Source organism: Ascaphus truei, chromosome 5, assembly GCF_040206685.1.
Source record: "Ascaphus truei isolate aAscTru1 chromosome 5, aAscTru1.hap1, whole genome shotgun sequence".
NCBI lineage: Eukaryota > Metazoa > Chordata > Amphibia > Anura > Ascaphidae > Ascaphus > Ascaphus truei.
In genome coordinates, this window is record NC_134487.1 from 24,762,991 (window position 1) to 24,787,222 (window position 24,232).

General features: G+C 46.9%; 1 protein-coding gene across 1 annotated transcript in view; it reads left to right on the forward strand.

The window, feature by feature from the left end:
• The window catches only part of LOC142494635 (uncharacterized), a 67,175-nt gene that overhangs the window by 9,642 nt on the left and 33,301 nt on the right, over positions 1 to 24,232 (forward strand). Inside the window, exons 2-3 of the mRNA XM_075599067.1 lie at positions 23,274 to 23,351; positions 23,717 to 24,232. The exon at positions 23,717 to 24,232 is cut by the window's right edge and continues 512 nt beyond it. Coding sequence (XP_075455182.1) covers positions 23,274 to 23,351; positions 23,717 to 24,232 — 594 coding nt within the window. The remainder of the gene's footprint in view (positions 1 to 23,273; positions 23,352 to 23,716) is intronic.

Sequence of the window (24,232 nt, forward strand, 5' to 3'; positions counted from 1 at the left end):
TCTGTGACTGCCCCACACCTCTGGAATGCCCTTCCCCTTAATATCCAACTAGCACCCTCTCTATCCACCTTTAAGACCCACCTTAAAACACACCTGATTAAGGAAGCATATGAGTAGCTCCATGGCTGATAAATAACACCTCATTCATTAACCTTTGCTCCTTGCAGAGGCACTTACCAGAACGCCATCCTACTGTCTCTGTTCATTCTTCCTACCAACAAAATTAGATTGTAAGCTCTTCAGAGCAGGGACTCTCTCCCTAAATGTTATTTTTTATGTCTCAAGCACGTCTCCCCTTTGTATTATTTATATAATTTATTATTTATATGATTGTCACGTATCACTGCTGTGAAGCGCTATGCACATTAATGGCGCTATATAAATAAAGACATACATACGTACATACTCCCCATATTGGAAAGTTTGTAACACACAACTAACAACAACAAACAACTTTGCAAACCTTTGGGGAAAGAAAAGGTTCAAGGTCAATTTATCCAAGGTCAATGCGGAACGTTTATTCCAATGATGATACAAATAACTAAGGCCGAGTCCATAGAAGGACAGGCCGCGCTAAGCTGTGCGGACGCACCGTGCTGAGCCACTGCATCCTCAATGAGGATGCCTTGAGAGGGGGCTCACGCGAGCGTCCGCAGGCGTGCTGATGAGATGGAGTTTTCAGCCGAGCGCCAAGCTGTTTTTCAGCGCGCTGTCGACTGAAAACATCCAATCAGCGCAAAGCTGCGTCAATGTCACGGCGCCGTGACATCGGCGCCGTGACGTTGACGTCAGTGCGTCGCGGCGATTGGCCCAGCGACGTCACTGCCCCGCCTCCCACCACCTCCCCCCGCATCCCTATCGCGCCCGCTGGCTCGCCTGTATGTGCATTGAATCGCACAGCTTCAGCAGGCGAGCCTCAGCGTCAGCGCTGTTCAGTACGGCTCCCTCCCTCTATGGCCGGGGCCTAAGGGTCATCTTTTAAGATAGGAGGGAAGGAGAATGAATCAGCAGGAAAGGGTTCTTTCAAGTAAGGCCAGTCAGAATGTAGAATTTACTACCCATGGACTCTGTGATGGCATACACAGTAGATATATTTAAGAAGCGGTTCGACTTTTTTTTTCTTCCCGCAATTAATAGTATACATGAATGAGCAGAATAAGTGAAAACATAACTATGAATATGCTGTAGGATTAGTATCTTCCCTAAATTAAAAATCATGAAGGTTAAACTATACTATGTTACTATCTATGTAAACCATTTAAAAAACGGTACAAATTACAATCATTGATTATTTCCTCAGCTTGACACATGTGATGTATTTCCTTCCATATTTAGAGGACTGAAGGTCACTGTGTAAAACTCAGCTGCAATGTGGGAACTTTTAGATCATAAATATTACTTGCCTTTAGCGCTTTGTCTTTTGTAATTGTTTTTTTTTTTTTTTTTTGCTCGCCCGCTTCTGGGTTGAATAAATTGCCACAGATTTTGTATATCACAATCATGTGATAACTACAGGCAAAATCTACAGACACGTCAGCTGTCACTGGGTTTCTGTGACATCCCTGATAACAATTCATGGTTTTTCCTTTAGAATGCCTATCTGTGTCTCAGAACCCCCGAATCGCACTGATTTTTAGTCGTAGTAGGTGCACATCTCTGTCACGGTTACTGCAACCAGATGATCTTTCACGCAGATAGCTCCTGGGAGATGTGGCCACCCCCCAAGAAGGGCAGAACATGGTATAGTGGCACAGTGGCTATGCAATGTCTTGCACTGAAGGGCATTTTGTTCAAAGTAACCAATGTCATTATATACTGAAGAACTGGGTGCCCTAAGAAGTAGAGAATATACTGTAACTACTATTTGATACAATTGTTGCTCCATGTGTAGCACAGGCAGTATACCCAGCGCTGTACATAGGATTTTTGCCGGCACGAGTCTGTTACTTATTAATATTACCTATCAGTCTTTCTGCTCTTACTATAATTTCATCTCACTTTTTTTTCCTCTTTCGCCTGGCCCCTCTCCTTCCTCGTCCCTATTATTATCATGATATTTCATTTGTGTGGCACCAACATTGTCCCCAGCGCAGTACAATCCCTCTTCTCCTTAACTTTAACATTAGGAGACAATTCCCAGTTGTCTTGCCTCAGATTCATAAAGAAAGCACCAAGCTTCCGCCCGGCGTCAGAAAGGCGTGACGTTTCAGACCACCTGACCTCCCCCTACATTATATGTTGGCACAATATAAAGGTATGCCAACCTGTTACAAATTCTGTAGGGTTGGTTGTTTTTAACCTCTTCAGCAATTCAGGGGCTTATGCATCATATTTCAAAGGACTCCCTCCCCCCCCCCTTCCCATGGGAAATGATGTACATGCATAAACAAGCAAAAATAAACAGTTTGTATTATGTTTGCAGTTGTTGCCAAACGCCCTTCACCTGACCTGTGCACTTACATGGTCTCCTTTTGTCTCTGCCTGGTCTCCCACTGTGTGATAGCGCATGGGACTGTGAGCGAGGGTTCCGATTCCCACAGTCCAGAGAACACTCTCCCTAAACCTAAAGGGAAGTGTTCACTGATGTCTATTATTTAACAAATATTACAGTTTGATTTTAACTTTCGTTTCTATTCCCCCCCCCCACCCCGAAACTCAATCTGGAACAAAGGTAGGGAAATGATCTCTGCAACACGGGCAGTGATGGATTGAAAAAAAATGCCGCCTTTAGCCACTTACCTGTTGCCGCCCTCATCCTCCAGTACTGCGCCGTCCCATTGCCATGGCAACACGATGCCGTGTGACATGACGTTGCCGACCACGCATGCGCGATCTGCGCTTTCAGGCCACGCATGCGCGATCGGCGCTTTCCAGCCACGCATGCGTGATCGGCGCTTGCTAGGCGCTCGGGCGCATGTGCGATTGGCACTTGCCGGGCACGCATGCGCGAACGCATATGCGATCGAGGCGGAGATTGCCACCCACGCATGCGCGATCAGCTGCCAATTGCGCACGGGTGCGCATGCCACCCCCAAGTTCTGCCATCCCAAAATGTCGCCGCCATAGGCCCGGGCCTATCGGGCCAAATGGGAACTCTGCCACTGAACACAGGAGAAGATGTTTTATTGGCGTGGAGAATGAAATCCTGCAGTTAATACCTACTTTGATTATGTGGCCACAGGGCTAAGGGCATAGCAAGGAATGCACCTGCGGTAGAGCCTTGTGGCTCAATGGTGGGCACTAACATAGCACCGTACAAAGCGTGGTTGCCCTGCAGGAGATGCCTGGTATTGCCCCAGTGCAGTCTGGTTATACAGGCAGTCCTCGGTTATCCGACACAATGCGTTACTCAAAATGGCGTTGGATAGCGAAACGTTGTAAAGCGAAACACGTTTTCCCATAGGAACACTGTTTAAATGAAAGGTTCCGTTCCTGAAGGCATTTTTAATGCTAAAATACACAATATTTTACGCAGACAATAAGATATGCAGCACACAAATTATATAGTGTATGTACTGTATTATATATATAATATAACATAATATATAATATAATATAAAAATATAATATATTATATGGTATAATATAGTATAATATATATATTATATACGCATAAACAACTTTGCAAAGTGTTGTAAGAGCGTTGGATAAGCCATTTTGGCGTTGTAAAAATGAATATAGGTATGCATTGCATAGCGTTGGATAAGCCATTCGTTGTAAAGCGAAGCGTTGTAAAACAAGGACTGACTGTACTCAGTGTCAGGACCACATGCACTAAGCTATTTAACCTAACATTAACATTAGGTTAATCATAACACCCTTGAATAACATACGTTTTTTTTGTTTCTAGCCCCTAAGTGCTAGTATGCAAAGGAGGTATTCCCACCCCTCCCCCATAACATCCCATCTGCAATAAGGGTTAGCACCTCGCCCGCAAAACCGATATTTCAGGGTCTGGAGGGAGCCAAGTAGGAGCCAATTAGGTTATTTGAAACTAACACAAAGTAGTGCTAAATTAACCTTGCGTTAACCCTATGCTAATGAGTTAAACCATGGCTGTGGGTTTTGTATATAATTAGGATTTGAGTTAAACTCAGAGAAAATAACGTCTATTACTAATTTAGGTAACTTGATGTCAGAATACACTGTCCATGTCAGCCAGTCAGGTTATACTCCGTGTCAGTGTATAGTGCAGTCAGTTTATACTCCGTGTCAGTGTATAGTGCAGTCAGGTTATACTCCGTGTCAGTGTATAGTGCAGTCAGTTTATACTCCCTGTCAGTATGAAGTGCAGTCAGGTTATACTCCCTCAGTGTATAGTACAGTCAGGTTATACTCCATGTCAGTGTATAGTGCAGACCGTTTATACTTCGTGTCAATATGAAGTGCAGTCAGGTCATACTCCATATCAGTGTATAGTGCAGTCAGGTGTATAGTGCAGTCATAGTACATCTGGTAACCCTACACTTGTGCAGCAAGCTCTAAGCAGCAGCCGCTCTATAAGAGCCAGGTGTGGAAGGGGCAGCTGCCAGAACAGGCAAAATCTATAGAAGAGGAGCTCGCTCAAGAAGGCAAAGGCCCCGCTGCACGCGCCTGCACGCCCGCCTTGCGTCCTGGCGGCACGTGCAAGGCACTTCACCGCGATCTGCAGTTTCCTTATTTTGGCGCAGGGGGCGTGGCCAAAATGGCCCGCGTGGGCTCACTATTAATAGGCTGCTTGAGACTTTTCACATTAAGGACAGACTAATGACTGCGCTCTTAATCTAGTAATGCTCAGTTTAGCCCTATGAAGCATTTTGTCCCAGGAGTTCAATACTGTGCTGACAATGGCTTTTATTACCTGTACAGGCCGTCCTCGGTTATCCAACGGAATCCGCTCTGGAAGGAGCGTTGGATAGTGAAACCGCTGTAAAGTGAGTCCCATGTTAATCAGTGGCGGTGAGCGCTGGATAACGCATTTAGGCGTTGGATAACACATTCAGGCGTCGGATAACGGCCGATAGGGTTGCGTTGTAAAGCGTTGGCTATGCCATTCGTTGTAAAGTGAAACGTTGGATAGCGAGGACTACCTGTAATGTCTGAAACTCCATCTTTACTTGTGTAATGATGGACAGCCACATAACAAAACCACGTTACAGGAATATAAACTAGTGGAATTAAAACAATCTGGTTGAAGATAAAGTGCTACTTATATTCTATGGCATGTATGTAGGAAGTTCTGTGGATGCTTTAACTATTAATCCTGCCCACAGAATTTAGACATCCTCTGATTGGCTCCCAGGCGCACCATGTGACGCGTCGCCGCTCTGGAACACAATCCTGTTGTAGCCCCTGCTGGCTGACGCGTCACTGTGCGCAGTGAGCCTGGCAGCGAGGGGGGACTGGGGCCGACTAGGGAGGAGGTAAGGAGCTGGTGAGTGGCGCGCACGTGGTCACGCGAGCCACTGTCTGCAGCGGGGGCCTAGTCGGAAGGTGAGGCAGAGATCATGTATTGTTACAAATAAAATTGTAATCCTTACAAATGTGTTGATAGCAGAAAAACAACTTGCACTACATCTTTTTTAAAACTATTATTACAGGATTGAAGCACGCGGTCTTTGGAGCTAAACTGTGTACATTTCGGCTCAGGGGATACCCTGCTTCCTGAGATATTTACCTCTGTAGGGGTTGCCGGTATTTACAGCCAGGGAACTTGTGTGCGTAATGAAATGGCGGCTTAAATGTCAGGCGGACCAATGGGAAGCTGTGATCTTATCCTTTGTGGCTTCCTATTGGACCGCGTGACCTGGACATTTAAACTCCAGCACTCCCTACAGAGGTATCTCTGGAAGCAGGTGGTCCTCAGAACTGAAATTAAAACAGTTCAGCTCCAGGGTCCCCCTGCTTTAGGTATAGAACTGAAAAAGGATGTAGTGCTTTCGGTTTTGCTGATTTAAATACCATCCAGAACCTTTCAAGTCCAATGCACGTTACAATGATCTCAGCAGCAGCCACCTCTGGGGTGGAATCCCAACAGCACATATGACAAACATATCATCCAATTACTAGGAGAGATAAGTCAAAGATTAAAAAAAAAAAAAACTGATGGGGTTTAATTATCAAACTTGTTATATAGGGATTGTAATTAACTAAATTGCTCAAAAATTAAGAGGATGTCTCAGTAATTGAATGATATCAATGTTACCCCAGTTTTGCAGCCAGAAGACTTTGATAAATAGACCGTACTGCCTTACACACAATACCATTATCACAGCTACTGTTCAAAATAATCTATGCCTTAAGTTTGCTGGGTGGGGGGTACAGTAGGTAGCACATGTTGACAATAACATGAAATGTATGTAGCCCTTTTTGTGAACGCCTGAACTAAGGGACTACGGTGCATAAACCTGTGGCTTCAGGAGCTCTGAGCCTCCGCATATTGGGAGCCTGGGGGTATACCTTTATCACTTGTGGTGCAGCGCCTCCACTTACCCAGGATCCCCATTATAGAGATTATACCCTGAGCAAGAACCTAACAACAGCAGTATGCAACAGCAACCTTTTTATAACACACATGAATAACAAATGATATGCAGACTTATCATATAACATTTACATACACACACAAAGTGGCTCGGCCACACCTTATTAGGGATAATGTCCTGTACATAGGTGGCTCTGCCACTCTCCTTAGGAGTATGTCTCATAACCAGTAAAGTATGGTACCATATGCATTCTCTCAGGAAACCCAATTAGTTAGTGGGAGGCGGGATCAGCGCCTGGGGACCGGTGTAGGTGCACTTGTAGATAAGGATACCTTCCGGTCACTACGATGACCTTGACACTCCACAGGGGGTCCTGGTTTTAATCCAGCCTTGCGCCGTCTCTCCCTTCTGCAGCACCGTCAGATGGGAAATCCAAGATGGCGGCCGCAGCTCCGCAGCTCCGCAGCTCCGCAGCTCCGCAGATAACCCTCACTAAAGGGAAACGTCCCTGACGACTATGGGCGTCCTTACAAATACAGCACCCTACGATGGCAGGGAAAAGACTCCTGGGGCTGTGGGCATACCCTACCTAAGCAGACGGGTCACCGACCCTCTGCTCTCGCACACGAGGTTCCGCCAACCTCCTCCTTCACCTCCCTCGCTGCTCTGACCCACCGCCCACACGCATCCGGTTCCTGCATACACAGTCTCGCATCCCATGGGTCCTCAGCCTCAGCTGACCTTCTCACAGTCAGAGTTCATAGTTCAAACCCCCTCCAAGTCTCTACTTATGATTACCCTTCGCGCGCTTCCCTCGCGCATGCGCAGCCCAACTGGTACGCAGTAACTTCGCTGGCAAACAGGGACAATATGGCTCTGCCTATGTAATTGACAGCGCAGAACCTTTAATATATATGCACATCCTTACATTCTCCCCCCTCCAGAATCCAGCGTCCCCGCTGGACTACCTAACCACATATATATTTAACTATGTACACAACCCTCTCTTCCTAGATTAGGTTACACATCTCATTAAACAGTACCATCATAGCTTGCATCCTATGCCGAGCCCACTGCTGAGCCTCATAATGGGGTGCCCCAAACTGATCATATGCCATTCGCATGGGAGGTTGACTGTTTCTTTGACTTCGGCGGGGTTGATCCTCCTCTGCTTCCTCTGCAGAGTGCTCAGTCTCAACTGGTATTTCCATCTCTACCCTTGAGGGGTGTTCAGCATTAGCACAGTCTCTTTGGGGTGTAAAACATGGACTTTGTGGGTCTAGAGGCTGACTCGCAGGAGTCAAATGATCAATGTTCGGGCCAAAAGGCTCTTTACCCGTGGCTCCTTCGGGAGATGCCTCCACGGCCGGAAGGCCCCTTTGAGAGGTTCCCTCCATTGTATCCTCAGAGGTGGCAATTTTTACAGTCTCTGAGCCATCCTCTGTGTATTCAACTGCTCCATCTAGGGCAGTGGCTGGGGCTTCCAATTCATCCGTCCCTACTTGAGGTATGAGAAGCAGATGATTCCTATGCCACACTTTTACGCGGCCTTCAGAATCCTTGATCCGGTACACAGGAAGACCCGGCATCTGTGACTCCACCTCATACACACCCTCCCGCCACCGGTCTGCCAATTTATGCTTCCCAGGAACACCTAAGTTGCGTAAAAGGACCGCATCTCCGGGGTGAATTTCCTTGTAACGTACTTTGTGGTCATAACGCCTTCCCTCACCAGATTCCAGAGGTCCAGGTGTAATCGTCTGAGAAAATCGGACACCATTTCTCCTTCTTTCTGGGTTAACGCATGAAATTTGGACATCAACGTGTACATGTCCACCGGGGCTCCATAGGCCTTGGTCAGGCAGTAGATAAGATCGGCCGCGTCAGCTTCCGGATTGTCATCTCGGTAGTAGTGCACCATGTGGGACGCGGGGGGCCGTAAGCACTCAACTATGCGTTGTCTGCGGACCGCGTCCGTGCAGGTCCATTCAGGCAGTACCTGTTCGGTATGATCCAACCAGTCCTCTATCCCTACTTCCCCTTGAGGCGTGGGTTTCTCGCCGGAGAAGGCTTTTAACTTCCTGTACTGGAGCGACTGGGTGGTGTTGTGGATAGCGGCGGCTATGGCGGGAATAGAGGTGTCTCCTGGTAAGCTGTCCCCGACTGCAGGGTAAGCGTCCAATCTTGATACGCTAAGGCGGTTGAGGCCAGCCCGCAGGCCGGACGGGGTGGACGAGGAGCCTAGGCTCAGGGTGGCTGGCCAACGAGGGTGTAGGCCACGGTCAGGGGAGTGGTCGGGGCCTCCCGTCGCGGCACCTGCGGTGGGAGCATATTCTCTCCTAGGGGTAGAAGTGGCCAGGGGCACAGGGGTGTCCGCCTGGACTAGGGGGCAGCGCACCCCCGGGGCCTCAGCCAGCAACAGTACACGGGGCAAGGCCTCGGGGCATATGTCCTGTTCAGTGGCGTACAAGACCCGGCGCCAGGTCTGGTCGCGGTCATAGAAGTGGTCTTGTACTTGGGCATTGTCCAGGAGTGGAAGCTTGCGGACCTGCTCGGTCACTGTGCCTAGCGAGATCGTGGCGGGGACATGGCCCAGCGCGAAGACACGGTTCAAGGGAATCCCGTGCCGTTGGGCCCACTTGCGCACCTCGAGCGCCGAGGGCACCGACATGATGTGGGTTGGTTGCACAATAGAGACAACAAAAAAAATGTGGGGGCACCCCAGGTCTAAGATCTCAGCAGCGCCTCCAAATGTAGCCCTTTTTGTGAACCGGCTGACCCACCCAATCCCACATTGGCCCCTCGTGGTCTAACCGGTCCCTTTCCCTGCAACACACCTGCTCTAAAGGACTACTGGTACTGCATAACCTGTGTGGCTCCAGGAGATCTGAGCCTCCGCTAGCTGGGAGCCTGGGGAAAAACCCTTACCCTTACTTGGTGCAGCGCCTCCACTTACCCAGGATCCCCTGTGAGGAAAGATAGCCCTGAGTAAGAAATACAATAACACACAGATACGATAACCAATAACTAACTCTTTACTTAACACACATATAACACATTACATAACATAACCATAACCAGATGCTCTACCCGCATCACATCAACCCAATGTCTGGTGTACCCCACCCAGTGTCCTGTGATCACCCCACACCCAATGTCTCGTCCTCCTACGAAAGGTCGTGGGTGACTGCGCAGTCACTATTTAAGCTAGGGCCCAGTTGGTGCACTTAGAATATGGAAGATACCTTCCGAGCACTCCGATGCTCGGGACCGCAACACACTTTCTTCTAAAAGGGTCAGACGTCCGTCTGATCCTATTCCAGGTACTCTGCCGGTGGACCCCAACGAGGGTCCCACCGCTCCACGGGACTGCAACCGGATCACGGCAACACCAACCGCATGGGAACCGGAACCGCCTTCCTATCAATACCTACTACTTGAGTGACAGCAACCCTAACCTAGGGCCTGTCCCTGAAGAACCGCAACCTGGGATGGCTTGGGGAAAACTCCTAGGGCCTGTGGACAATAACCGCACCCCTTCCCCTAGCTACCCAGTCTCAACTGTATCTGCTAATCCTAGCAGCCTAACACACCTGCAGCCAACATTCAGCTTACACTGTCAGCCTGCAGGGATTCACACCGTGCACACACACTGCACGCACTGCGCACAGCACATACAGCGACACTACTCACAGGCAGCTGCAATCACACACAGCCCCTGGATCCCGCAGCAAACACACTGCTAGCACACCATGCCTCTTTGACAGTGCCCACAGCACTCTCCGCTGCGGCACGGCCAAACCAGCACCTTCCCACACTCAAGGGTCACCTCCCTAGCTAAGGCGTCCCTCCTCAGTCTAAGGCGTCCCTCTTCAGTTACCCCCTACCCTTACCCGGGAATTGGGGCCTGCCTGGGGATCTAGGGAGAACCCTTACCTGATGCAGGAGCCACGAGCTCCCTGCACCCTTCCTACTCCTTCCTCTGCTTCTTCCTAACTGCTGTTGCAAAGCCCGGGAAATGTATCTCTTTTCCCGGGCTGAGCTTCCTTCAGCCCTATTGGCCACTAGGGAGCACCTGACCTCTGCCTCCCTAAGCCTCCTGGGAATTGTAGTTCCCAGGGGCTGCCTAATGCATTGGGGCCGCGTGCGCGCTTCCCTCGCGCATGCGCGAACCCCTAATGGCCGCCTCACTCTCTCTCCTACCTTCCCTACTCTCGCGCGATCTCTCCCTGCACTGGGGAACCCATCGCGCGCTTTTGCCCTACTGCGCATGCGCGAACTAACGCGCAATGGCGGCGCACTCTCTCCTAGCCGCCGAGCCGGTGGCAACGCGATCGCGGCCCTAGCGACGGCCCGATCGCGTCCCCGGCAACCAGCCTGCACCGCTCCCTGCAATGGCCCCCACCCTCGCGTTCTCCCGGCGGGTCCACCGCTGCCTCCGGCGGCACCCACGACCACCCGGTAAGCGCGGAGGGAGGTCAGGGAGCCAAATTTTACCTCGGGGCTACATTCTCCCCTTCGCAGAATCCCAACGCCCTCGCTTGGGTAGCAACCATGCAGTGGATTACACAATGAAAAATGCATAGTAAACCGTACATCATACATAAGCATTTTCCCGTCCGTACCCAACATCCCCGCATGGATACCCGAGGCCAGCTGAGTTTCAGATTGGAGTGCCCCTAACAGACTGGGTGAGGGTATCCCACCTTGACTCCTGTGAGTCTTTTGGAGCTCAAGACCTGTCCCTAGCAGAAAAAAATGTACGGGGTCCTGGGTATTGACCCTTTCCGGTTCCTCCGGTCTCGTCTCACGGGAGACAGGGAGGCTCAGTCTCTTTCCTCGATCCACCACATGGCGAACATAGCGCTCCATCGCGCACCTGGGAGAGGCCACAACTACCAGAGCGGTCTCAACAGAGTCTTTGTCCGCTCCAACAATCCCTTTAACGGTGACTTCGTCCGCGGACGGCACCACTTCTTCGGGTAGGCCCGTTTGGAGACTCCTCTCACAGGAGTATGGGTCGCTCCGGTCCGCTACACCGGATCCCTTGATGAGGTCGGAGTCATTCCACGATCCGCAGAGATCTTCTGGGGGAGACACCTCCACCAGGACGCGATGCCGGGGTGAGCCCATCGCCCGGGTGACCCTACCTTTGGAGTCACCAGGCCCCACGATCACCGGGGAGCTCACACCCGACACCCCTGGGGCAGTCAACTTACCCCGGTCGGTATTGGCAGGTACTGATCCCACGCCTGGGACCGCTGGTACCTCGGTGGTAGGCCGGACTGGCCGTTGCAGGGCACACGGGCCCACATCATGGTCTGTATCAGTGGAGGTGGTTGCCTCGGTGACCTCACTGGAGTGGTCCGCCGGAAGGCGCATCACCACGCTCGGTTGGTCGCTAGAATCACCATCAGGCGCCTCTTTCTCCGCAGGTTCCGCCCTCAGAGGTTCCTGCTCTTCCTTCTCAGGGAAAGAATAATCCAGTTCTGCTACAGTGTCCTCCCCCACTGGCAGCTCGGTAGGCTGCGGCAGTTTGGGTTGCAGGAACTGCGCCGCACAGTCAGGGCACTCGGGCCCTCGGGTCAGTTCACCCACAGGACACTCACATTCATGCAGACGGCCGTGCAGGCATTCTTCCCCGTCTACCACGGTCATCGTGAGGGCGACGGCTAACTCAGGGGACCCGTCCGCCCAGCCACCAGTCGCCTTCCAGTCTCTTAATGCACACGGGCACACCGCCATTGACAAGTCTAAATGGGGGGCCCGTACGATTCTATACAGCCAAGGGTGCTTTTCTCGGCATCCCTTGCTTTCCTTAGGGGGAACAGAGTTGGCTGATTTCTGCTCACGACACTCCCTCCCCCTGGTGGACTCTAGAGGAAAAACAGCACAGTCTTTTGGGGAATGTTGCAAACTCTGTTCTGAGTCACTCACAGTGTGGGGGCGGGGCTCTGGCTTTCCCGCCAGTCCTGGGAGAAGGGTTGCAACATTTTCCTGTGCATGCTGGCAGTCAGCCGCACACGTGCCATTTGGATTTGGCGGGAGCCGCCATTTTAGGTGGGGCTCACGGTCAATGTCTATAGGGCTCTCGGTGCAGGTAGAAACTGCCAAGTCAGGGTAGATAAAGGGGCACCCATCAGTCGGACCCCCGGGCAAATTTAAGAACTTAGGGCCATCTTCCTCGCTTAGGGTCTGGCCTACATATATCAGGACAGTACTCCATTGCACGGTGTCATCATACCTTCGCCCTCTGACCCACGTACCCGACAGTCCAGGGAGCTTCCGAACCTGCGCCTGGACTTCTAACAAGGGCACGCCAGCCGGGACTGCCCCCACGGCAACCACGCGGTTAGGAGTCACGTTCACTTTCAAGGCCCAAGCGTAAACCTCCTGCTTTGAGAGCACCCACATGGTGGAACAAAAATAGGACAATTTAGAACAAAAAACATACAGGGCACCCCAGGTCTGATATCTCAGCAGCGCCTCCAAATGTAGCCCTTTTTGTGAACGCCTGAACTAAGGGACTACGGTGCATAAACCTGTGGCTTCAGGAGCTCTGAGCCTCCGCATATTGGGAGCCTGGGGGTATACCTTTATCACTTGTGGTGCAGCGCCTCCACTTACCCAGGATCCCCATTATAGAGATTATACCCTGAGCAAGAACCTAACAACAGCAGTATGCAACAGCAACCTTTTTATAACACACATGAATAACAAATGATATGCAGACTTATCATATAACATTTACATACACACACACAAAGTGGCTCGGCCACACCTTATTAGGGATAATGTCCTGTACATAGGTGGCTCTGCCACTCTCCTTAGGAGTATGTCTCATAACCAGTAAAGTATGGTACCATATGCATTCTCTCAGGAAACCCAATTAGTTAGTGGGAGGCGGGATCAGCGCCTGGGGACCGGTGTAGGTGCACTTGTAGATAAGGATACCTTCCGGTCACTACGATGACCTTGACACTCCACAGGGGGTCCTGGTGTTAATCCAGCCTTGCGCCGTCTCTCCCTTCTGCAGCACCGTCAGATGGGAAATCCAAGATGGCGTCCGCAGCTCCGCAGCTCCGCAGATAACCCTCACTAAAGGGAAACGTCCCTGACGACTATGGGCGTCCTTACAAATACAGCACCCTACGATGGCAGGGAAAAGACTCCTGGGGCTGTGGGCATACCCTACCTAAGCAGACAGGTCACCGACCCTCTGCTCTCGCACACGAGGTTCCGCCAACCTCCTCCTTCACCTCCCTCGCTGCTCTGACCCACCGCCCACACGCATCCGGTTCCTGCATACACAGTCTCGCATCCCATGGGTCCTCAGCCTCAGCTGACCTTCTCACAGTCAGAGTTCATAGTTCAAACCCCCTCCAAGTCTCTACTTATGATTACCCTTCGCGCGCTTCCCTCGCGCATGCGCAGCCCAACTGGTACGCAGTAACTTCGCTGGCAAACAGGGACAATATGGCGCTGCCTATGTAATTGACAGCGCGGAACCTTTAATATATATGCACATCCTTACATGTATAATACTGACTTTTGCATAACTAACTTTGCTAAAGGCTGTCCGAGCAATTCATAGTCAAATATGTGTAGTTATGTAAAAAGGGTATTGAGTGCTTATGCTCCAGTTCAGGGGTGCACAAACATTTTCCCCTGCACCCCCCTGCCTGCTCTCCCTTGCTTGCGTCCCCCTCTTACTTAGTCTCCGGTATCAAATGACGCCGTGGGATCAGGTTACGTCTCGTTGCCATCGCCGTCGGAGACAAGGTTAGAGAACTTACAGAGGCCTCACGAGATCCCCCGGCATTTAATGTAAATGCTTTAGGAAAGAGAGCAGGGCCTCCGTGAGCACCGTGCTCTCTCCAGAAAATCTCGCGCCCCCCCACCCCCCAGTTTGCGCAACCCTGCTACAGTTAACGAAGCTTGCCCTTTTGTATCAATTTTAATTGTTTTTCAGCATTGTTTTCGGTTAACATCCTGACACATGATCAAGCAACGTGAGAAGTTTGTGTTGCGTTTTAGACAAGCGAATATCAGGCAGTAAAAAGCATCCAATATCCTATATTTACCAGCACGAAACTTCCACATGTTTAAACTATGGACAGTTGCATAAAACATGCACCCTTTTAGTCATTTCCCAGAATCCCTTGCTGCAGTGGAAGCACTGTATGCTAAGGCCGAGTCCATAGAATGACAGGCCGTGCTGAGCCGTGCGGACACTCAGCGCTGAGCCCCTGCATCCTCAATGAGGATGCCTTGAGAGGGGGCTCACGCGAGCGTCCGCAGGCGTGCGGAGGCTTTGGAGTTTTCAGCCGACAGCCAAGCTGTTTTTCAGCGCGCTGTCGGCTGAAAACATCCAATCAGCCTGAAGCAGCGTCAACGTCACGGCGCCGTGACGTCAGCACGTGACGTTGACGTCAGTACGTCGCGGGCGATTGGCCCAGCGACGTCACTGCCCCGCCTCCAACCACCTCCCCCCGGCTCCCTTCGCGCACGCTGGCTCACCTGCAAGTCCGTGGAATCGCGCTGACTTAAGCAGGCGAGCCTCAGCGTTAGCGCGCCTCCGCTCTCCTCACCCCTCTATGGCCCGGGCCTAAGAGATAACGAGGAGAGACAGGGTTGCAGACCTGTGTGAGACATGTGAATGTGCTCACAAGCCATATTTTTATTTGTTGGTCGTTTGCATACAATTATAAAGCTGATGGTGCACAGGGACACAGAGCAGACAATTTGGTTTAAAAATTGAATGGGAAAACTTTGAGCAAATCACACTGGGAAAACGTCAGGGTTGTTTCAAGTAACTTGTTTGAGCTTTCAGATTTGTGCCACTGTTTAGCATTTGTACCTAACCCATCAGATATCACAATTTAATCTAATTTGACAGAATACCCCAGTGCAAAAAAAAGATCAAAAATGACTTGGCGATTTATCACAGGACAAAATTCCAATAGAAAGGTATTTTTCTTTTCTTCTTTGATATATCTGTGCAGATTTTTTTTTTGCACCTACGGGTATTATCACTTAGTAGGTCCACTTAACCCGTCACATGAAAATAATAAATAAGCATGCCCAAGGGAACTTTCAAAAAGGCTCTATTTATTACCGGATATTGTGCCATCACATACAGTAGCATGAAGCATTCAATGAGAAATAGACAGAGAGAATGTCCATTAATCATGACTGGCAAGATGGAAACAAATGCAATGTCTGTGCTTTGAACCTAAATAACCCTCTTAGTGCTAGAGGCGGGGAGTGGGCGACGCTCTGTGCTGAGATCTCCCAGAAGCCTCCAGTCCCAGAAACTGGACTTGACGAAGAGTATAGCCATTGTTGACTGATATTAAATATTCTTGTGTGTCACTTCTCAAACGAGAAGCAAAGTATAGTAAAAACAAAGCAATTACAAAAACGTAGATACATGAACGAACACATCATGGAAATGTACTGTATGGGAAAATATTATAGTGTCTATGGTTTAATATAATTGTTATGTACAGGCAGAAAATGCAAGGAAGTGTTCAGGGAAAGTTGATGAGATACCAGCTTGTTGCATTGTAGATGAGCCAATATTCATACTTGAGGCCATAAATTAGGGCATGACCACAGAAATGTGATATACATCACCTCCTGTCTCATCACACATCCAACAATTGTCCTTAGAAAATAATACATTGATCTTAAAACACTAGGGGCTATATTTGCATAGCAGTACTTAGCCATAAGAAAACTTACTGAGCCATGTGTCACCTTTACACTTTCTCTTGAGTGGGCTACAAGGTGTGTTATGGCTTAGTACCACTTAGAAAATATGGCCTGGGTATTCTGCACCGAGAGGCAATTGTTTGTTTTCAATGAAACAACATGACTATTATAAATCTCTGTAATCCTAGAGAACACATATAGTCTATCAATTTGCATGACCTCACCCAATTTGTTGGCTGAAATATTGTAACTTTCGCACACATCGATATAAAATTCCAATAGAAACCAATAGAAAATAGCCAGCTTTCCCTGTGATTAAAATTCTGCATTTAAAATTGGATGAAAAAAATGCTGTTTGAATAATGGTATTATTTACTGGCACCCGCACTTGTTTTATACACAAAAACAAAACTCTTTTTGTAAGCCCTGGCACAGATAATACAAACATGGCTTTGTTTCAACAGTGTACAATGTATTGTCTGGAGACTGGAGGAGTAGCACAAAGATTTTGCTTCTCAAGAGTCCAGAAAAGCACAGAATAATAATATTAATGGATTTTTACATCGCAGTGACAGTGTACACAGCGCTGGAAGTATTAAACTGTGATAATGTTGATCACGCACTACTGTACCTTGACTCCCATTAAAGTCAATAGGAGCTGCAGCGTAATAGTGTAGCCCAATCAGCACTGTTGCACTTCAATGAATATCCCCCATAGAATCTTGCAGGGATCCTTGCCCCAGAGAGTTTACAATCTAATTATTGTTGTCCGAGGCAGGGGTGCAAAATCTTTTCCCCCTGCACACCCTGCCAGCTCTCTGTTTGTAAGGGGTGGTCTATGACGGTGACTAGGTCGGCTTACAAGCCACACCCCAGGGAAGGAGGGGGTTCTTCTATATAGTATAGAGTTGAGTAAGGGGTTGGGTGGTTCTGGGATAGACTTCAGAGTGTACAGATACTGAAGTGAGTTCTAGAGGACTGTACTGAGGCATAGGGCCTCATGCAGTAAGCGTCGATTAAGTGAAATCGGCAAGCTTACCGATTAGTCATGTTATTGGCGATTTTTCCTATCCGTATGCAGTAAGTGCCGAATACATTCAAAATCAACCCGAAAACAAATCCGCCCACTCTCACGATGATTAGCCGATCACACACAGGTGTATCGGCGTGCGTGGCGGGGTGCTGATAGGTTGCCCAATCACAAATCTTGCTGAATCAGGCGAAACAAGCATGTATTGGATTGCGCGCCATATTTAAAGGCAACGTGTACTGCTAATCATTCTCTGTGTTGTTGGGAGTGAGAGAGAGAGAGACGCACAGAGCTGGCTGAATGAAGATTTGCATATTGACTGAGAGACTTGTTGTGTATTGGGTGAGCTTTGTCCATTGTTGTTTTGTTTACATCTTTGTCTTGTTTTATATGTGGAAGTGTTTCGTGTGATTGGCTGTACATTAGTTGTCTGTTTTTTGTGAGTGCTGGAAGTATGCCCGCAAAGCGTGGGAAGAGTGATGCTGGTGGGAGTGGGAGTGCTACTCGTGCGAGTACGCGTCGGAGTGAACGTACTGTTCAGGGGAGTGATGTTGCTGGTGCACCAAGTGGTGTTGCTGGGAGTGGGAGTGCTGTTGCTGGGAGTGGGAGTGTTGTTGCTGGGAGTGGGAGTGCTGTTGCTGGGAGTGGGAGTGCTGTTGCTGTGAGTGGAAGTGCTGTTGCTGTGAGTGGGAGTGTTGTTGCTGGGAGTGGGAGTGCTGTTGCTGGGAGTGGGAGTGCTGTTGCTAGGAGTGGGAGTGCTGGTGCTAGGAGTGGGAGTGCTGGTGCTAGGAGTGGGAGTGCTGGTGCTGTGAGTGCTGCTGGTGGCGCAGTTGCTGATGGGGTGGATGGTGGTGGCGTGCTTGCTGGTGGGCAGCTTTTGGAGTCTCTTCCATTGGAAGGAGAGTCCAGTCAGCACCAGCCAAGCTCTGACCCTAAACCTGCTCGGAAGAAACGTGTGGAGAAGCCACGTAATCCTCGCTTCAATGACCAGGAAAATACAGCTCTTGTCACTGGCATTCTGGAGCACTATGACAGTATATATGGACATTTACTAGGTAAGTGTACCTTTACATTTATTATTCAAATACATGTGATCCTAGGTCATCTGAGTTTTGTTCATATGCAAATATGGGTTCAGAATATCTTTCTATGTTAATTAGTCTGGAAACACAGCTTTTTATCATGTCTTACAAGGACAACTAAACACAGGCGGTCAATTTGCCATAACTGCATACAATATGAATGCAACCTTGCTTACATGTATAGGTTTAGTAGTGAATGCTCATGTGCTTCACATATTACACCTAAAACAGCATGTTTGCTATCTCTTGGAACAGCTAGCAGTGTAGGAAACTGGTGCTTCTATTATTATTAATTTACCTCATATATTTTATATGTTTTTCAAGGGCGGACAAGTTCAGCAAGCAGAAAAGAAATGTGGGACACAATAGTCATTGGTGTCAATGCGTGTGGGAATCATGTGAGGGACAAGCGGAATTGTCACAAGAGATTTGATGATATTAGGTCCAAATTGAAAAAGAAAATACAACACCAACGCGTGCATGCTACTGGCACTGGAGGTGGGCCGACACCACAACGTCTCATATTAAGTCCATTGGAGGAGCTGCTTCGGGCAAAATTACTTCCCGTCGTCGTGGAAGGCTTACCTGGTGACCGTGATATAGGAATTTATCCCTCACAATTTCCACCAGGTGAGAAATATTAATGTACTAGGCGTGTCGTTGCTTACAGTTATTTTGCATATTTACACTGCTTTTTATACTGTCTTCACAATATAAGCATACCTGCATCTATATATGTATATGTCTGATTCTGTATATATATATATCTCAAAATAGACATATATGTTGTAGTCCTACTAAAAGCAGTAACTAATATAGCACGTGCCATTGTGTGCTCATTTACATGTGAATTCCCAAAATGCATTGCTGCAGTGGAAGCAATTGATGGTGGGCGAAGATGGGGAACAACAGGGTAGTACACATGTGTAACACATGTTAATGAGAAATTATTACTAGCTACAGGTACAGAACATAAATATGTATAATATTATTGTGTATTTTATTTATTTTACTCCGACAAACATGACATTACTGCCTATTTTAAGCATGCATCAAATATATTGCATGCAACGGCCTACAAACATCACTTGCACTAACACATCTATAGTTGTTTATGAAAAGGTCCATTTTTGCTTTAAGTCATATACAGACAGCATAATGAGGCACACATATCATATGTTATGTCATTGTTTTCATAACTTAAAAACTGCACACGACTATTTAGCTCATCTACCATTGTGTTAAAGCAGCTGCAATTAATATCTCATCACAGCATACACTTCAACAGAGGGGGTGGGGTTCAGCACACACACTAATTACAGCCTCATTTTAGGGTCAACTTAGTTCACACCATTTTCACCTGTTTCAAGTAATTGAAAGGTGTGGCTGATTAGGCTTTTTGGGGAAGTGAATACCGTTCTTACAACCTGACTAGCACAACTGAAGTTAATCACACTCATTTTAAAGCTTCACTTTAGCTACTAAATGCCCCAACAACTCATTACTTATCAAAGCGTACGTCACACATTAGTTCACTCATATCTATACAGGCAGTCCTCGGTTATCCGACACAATGCGTTACTCAAAATGGCGTTGTAAAGCGAAACGTTGTAAAGCGAAACACGTTTTCCCATAGGAACACTGTTTAAATGAAAGGTTCTGTTCCTGAAGGCATTTTTAACACTAAAATACACCAAATATTTTATGCAGGCAATAAGATATGCAGCACACACATAAATTATATAGTGTATATACTGTATTATATATATATATATATATATATATAATATAACATAATAAATAATATATTATATAGTATAATATATTATATAGTATAAAATTATATATATATATATACGCTCTTATGATGCTTTGCAACGTTGTTTATGTGAATGTGTATATATATACACACATACACAACGTTGCAAAGAATCGTAAGAACGTTGAATAAGCCATTTTGGCGTTGTAAAAATGAATATAGGTATGCATTGCATAGCGTTGGATAAGGCATTCGTTGTAAAGCGAAGCGTTGTAAAACGAGGACTGCCTGTAGTTGAACTACTACTATCAACGACACATTATCACACACTGCATGTGTTGTCTTGTTGAGTCACAGCCACATTCATGTGTGCCACATCTTATATTAATGTACCACACATATCCTCTACCAAAAACAACACTTTTTGCAATATGACCACCTTCATGATAACCATTGTGAATGGTCATCTCATGATAGTTATGTACATTATGATACTGATATCACTACACAACATATGATTTTTATGTACAAATTTTATCTATTTATCCTCACGCATTACTGCAGAAACATAGTATGTTTTATGTTAGGGAACTCAAAAGTTCTAAGTACACAGGCATGTACATTGTTATTACAACTATTTATGTTCACTTTCACACACACATTTTGGGTTAAGGAACTGATGCTGTTACGTACTCATAAATACAGAACATACAATAACTGTTTGTTCAATATTTACACATACAACAATGGGAAAGGGGGAAAGGAGTGGAAACCCTCGCATCAGCCTCTAATCAAGAAAGGATTAACAACGGTGCAATAAGGGGAAGGAGCAGAATTATAACAATTAAACAAAAGACACCCTATGGGCAGCACTCGTTGTGAGCAAATATGAATTGGTGATAAATTTAAAATTAAAATGCTTTAATCGTATAATTTAAAATAGATGTCAAAATTGTTGAAAAAATGGTCAACTGACTGTGGTGACAAAATACAAAGAAAACAGACAAAAATATATAAAATACTATAACTGAGATCTAGGGGGGGAGGTGGAGAGCCCACCTAGCTGCTAACTAGCAGAAATCAACAATCGAGGACTGTAATAGTCAACCCCCTAGTTCAGCAATAACAAGGTTAAAAGGCCTGTAAAGTGGATACAGGTGACGGAGAACTACCCATGCAAAGGTATATACCTATGTGCTATGCACAATAGATTGAGAGCTCACTAATTGCTATTTGATAGTCCACAATGAAGATGGTGAGGAATACCCTAAATAAAGGGTTAAAGCAAGCCTAATAATAGGAGGGTTAATATGGTAGGCAATGTGTTATATTATAGTGTGCACAAGAGCTCACAAAGTGTGGTACTTAGCTCTGGGGCACGGTTCTAGTCCGTATCCAGTTATAGCCCCCTAACATAAATGTGCCACTTAAACATGCTTAATAATACCTCACAATATACACATAGGTCAGTCAGTGACTATCAATAGCTAAATGTACAAGAGCTTACAAAAAATGTATTTTACAGCTCTGGGGCACGGATCTAGTCCGTATCCAGTTATGGCCCCCTAATTAAAATGTGTCACAGTAACAGATAGGTAAACAGACTGTGATAACGTAGTGAGCAAACACATAAATGAGCCGAGGGGAGAGGAAATGCACGCAATGAAAAAAGTAGTCAGCAGCAATTGCATTTACACGTGCTGGGTGAGGTAATTAGATATATACCGCATCCCTGTGTTAAGCCCTCGTCAGGGTTAATATCGCGGAGTAACACTGACATAAGCAATTGTACCTGTGGTTCCTGTTCAAAGTCCTGCTGCCATAAGATACCACATAAAGTACCTGGTGTCTATGATGTATGGACCCAGACTCCCTTAACACGCGTCTCGGCTCTGTACAGAGCCTCTCACCCTCTGCTCGGCATGGGGACGTCAATGCGTGATGACGTCAGTCCTGTAGCCGCCTCCCACCTGACGTACGTTTCGCTGGGGCGCTTTATCAAAGGTGATAAAGCGCCCCAGCGAAACGTACGTCAGGTGGGAGGCGGCTACAGGACTGACGTCATCACGCATTGACGTCCCCATGCCGAGCAGAGGGTGAGAGGCTCTGTACAGAGCCGAGACGCGTGTTAAGGGAGTCTGGGTCCATACATCATAGACACCAGGTACTTTATGTGGTATCTTATGGCAGCAGGACTTTGAACAGGAACCACAGGTACAATTGCTTATGTCAGTGTTACTCCGCGATATTAACCCTGACGAGGGCTTAACACAGGGATGCGGTATATATCTAATTACCTCACCCAGCACGTGTAAATGCAATTGCTGCTGACTACTTTTTTCATTGCGTGCATTTCCTCTCCCCTCGGCTCATTTATGTGTTTGCTCACTACGTTATCACAGTCTGTTTACCTATCTGTTACTGTGACACATTTTAATTAGGGGGCCATAACTGGATACGGACTAGATCCGTGCCCCAGAGCTGTAAAATACATTTTTTGTAAGCTCTTGTACATTTAGCTATTGATAGTCACTGACTGACCTATGTGTATATTGTGAGGTATTATTAAGCATGTTTAAGTGGCACATTTATGTTAGGGGGCTATAACTGGATACGGACTAGAACCGTGCCCCAGAGCTAAGTACCACACTTTGTGAGCTCTTGTGCACACTATAATATAACACATTGCCTACCATATTAACCCTCCTATTATTAGGCTTGCTTTAAACCTTTATTTAGGGTATTCCTCACCATCTTCATTGTGGACTATCAAATAGCAATTAGTGAGCTCTCAATCTATTGTGCATAGCACATAGGTATATACCTTTGCATGGGTAGTTCTCCGTCACCTGTATCCACTTTACAGGCCTTTTAACCTTGTTATTGCTGAACTAGGGGGTTGACTATTACAGTCCTCGATTGTTGATTTCTGCTAGTTAGCAGCTAGGTGGGCTCTCCACCTCCCCCCCTAGATCTCAGTTATAGTATTTTATATATTTTTGTCTGTTTTCTTTGTATTTTGTCACCACAGTCAGTTGACCATTTTTTCAACAATTTTGACATCTATTTTAAATTATACGATTAAAGCATTTTAATTTTAAATTTATCACCAATTCATATTTGCTCACAACGAGTGCTGCCCATAGGGTGTCTTTTGTTTAATTGTTATAAATCAATATTTACACATGTAAATGTAAAACTTATGTTATTGTTATATATAGTTGCCCCTGAAGGACATGTGTCACCTGAGACGGAACAAGTGTCTTCACCTGGGTCAGCCAGCTCAACACACCTAGAAGGTGAGTGTATCAGTTGGTGGCCATATAATATGTGCTCTTCTATATGTTATGTTGTCATGTTCATTATTTGTTTTGCACATCTTCTTTAAATAGGATTACTTAGTGTATGTGAAAATGAAGTGTAAGGCAACATGTATTGTGTTAGTGATGTGAACTATCATGTAGGAGTTGTGAGTTTACAGCAAGTTTTCATTCACTCATATTTCATACTGAGTCCAAACATTATTCTTAAGTCAAGGTAGTTTTTAATGTGAGGTTATAAAACGTATGGAAACATGTTAGTTGTTACTTATGACACAGTAGAATTACATAGTAACACAGCAGAGATTAACATGCCATTTAATAATGTGTACATTTATTTGTAGAACATGATGAAGAGGATTATGATGATGATGATGATGATGATGATGATGATGCCGCCGCCGCCATAGACACACAAATACAAGCAAGTGACCATGAAGAGGTTCCAATTGAAACTGTTTTACCGCCAAATCGTCCAGCAAATACCACATATGATGCAATTGTAGCTTCTGAGGGAAAAATTGTGGAAGCAGAAAATCGTCGCCATTCTGACCTGATGACAGTGCTGGAAAGGATGATTGCACTGCAGGAAGAAACAGTTTCACAATTGGCACATCTCCACAGAGTCTTCATTGAAGTGCCTAAACAGTTGCAAAAAATCAACACCTCATTCGAAGCATTAGTTGTTCAGCAAACACAAGCTAATTACTTGAGAATGACTAATGTACCACAATTCAACATCAACACGTCACAGGCAGGATCCTTACATGCTGGGCAGTTTTCACCACATTCATCTGATCTTCATTCACCAGGCCCGAATGTTACCGGTCAAGTAGCAGACATTGCTGTGCAGGTTCCTG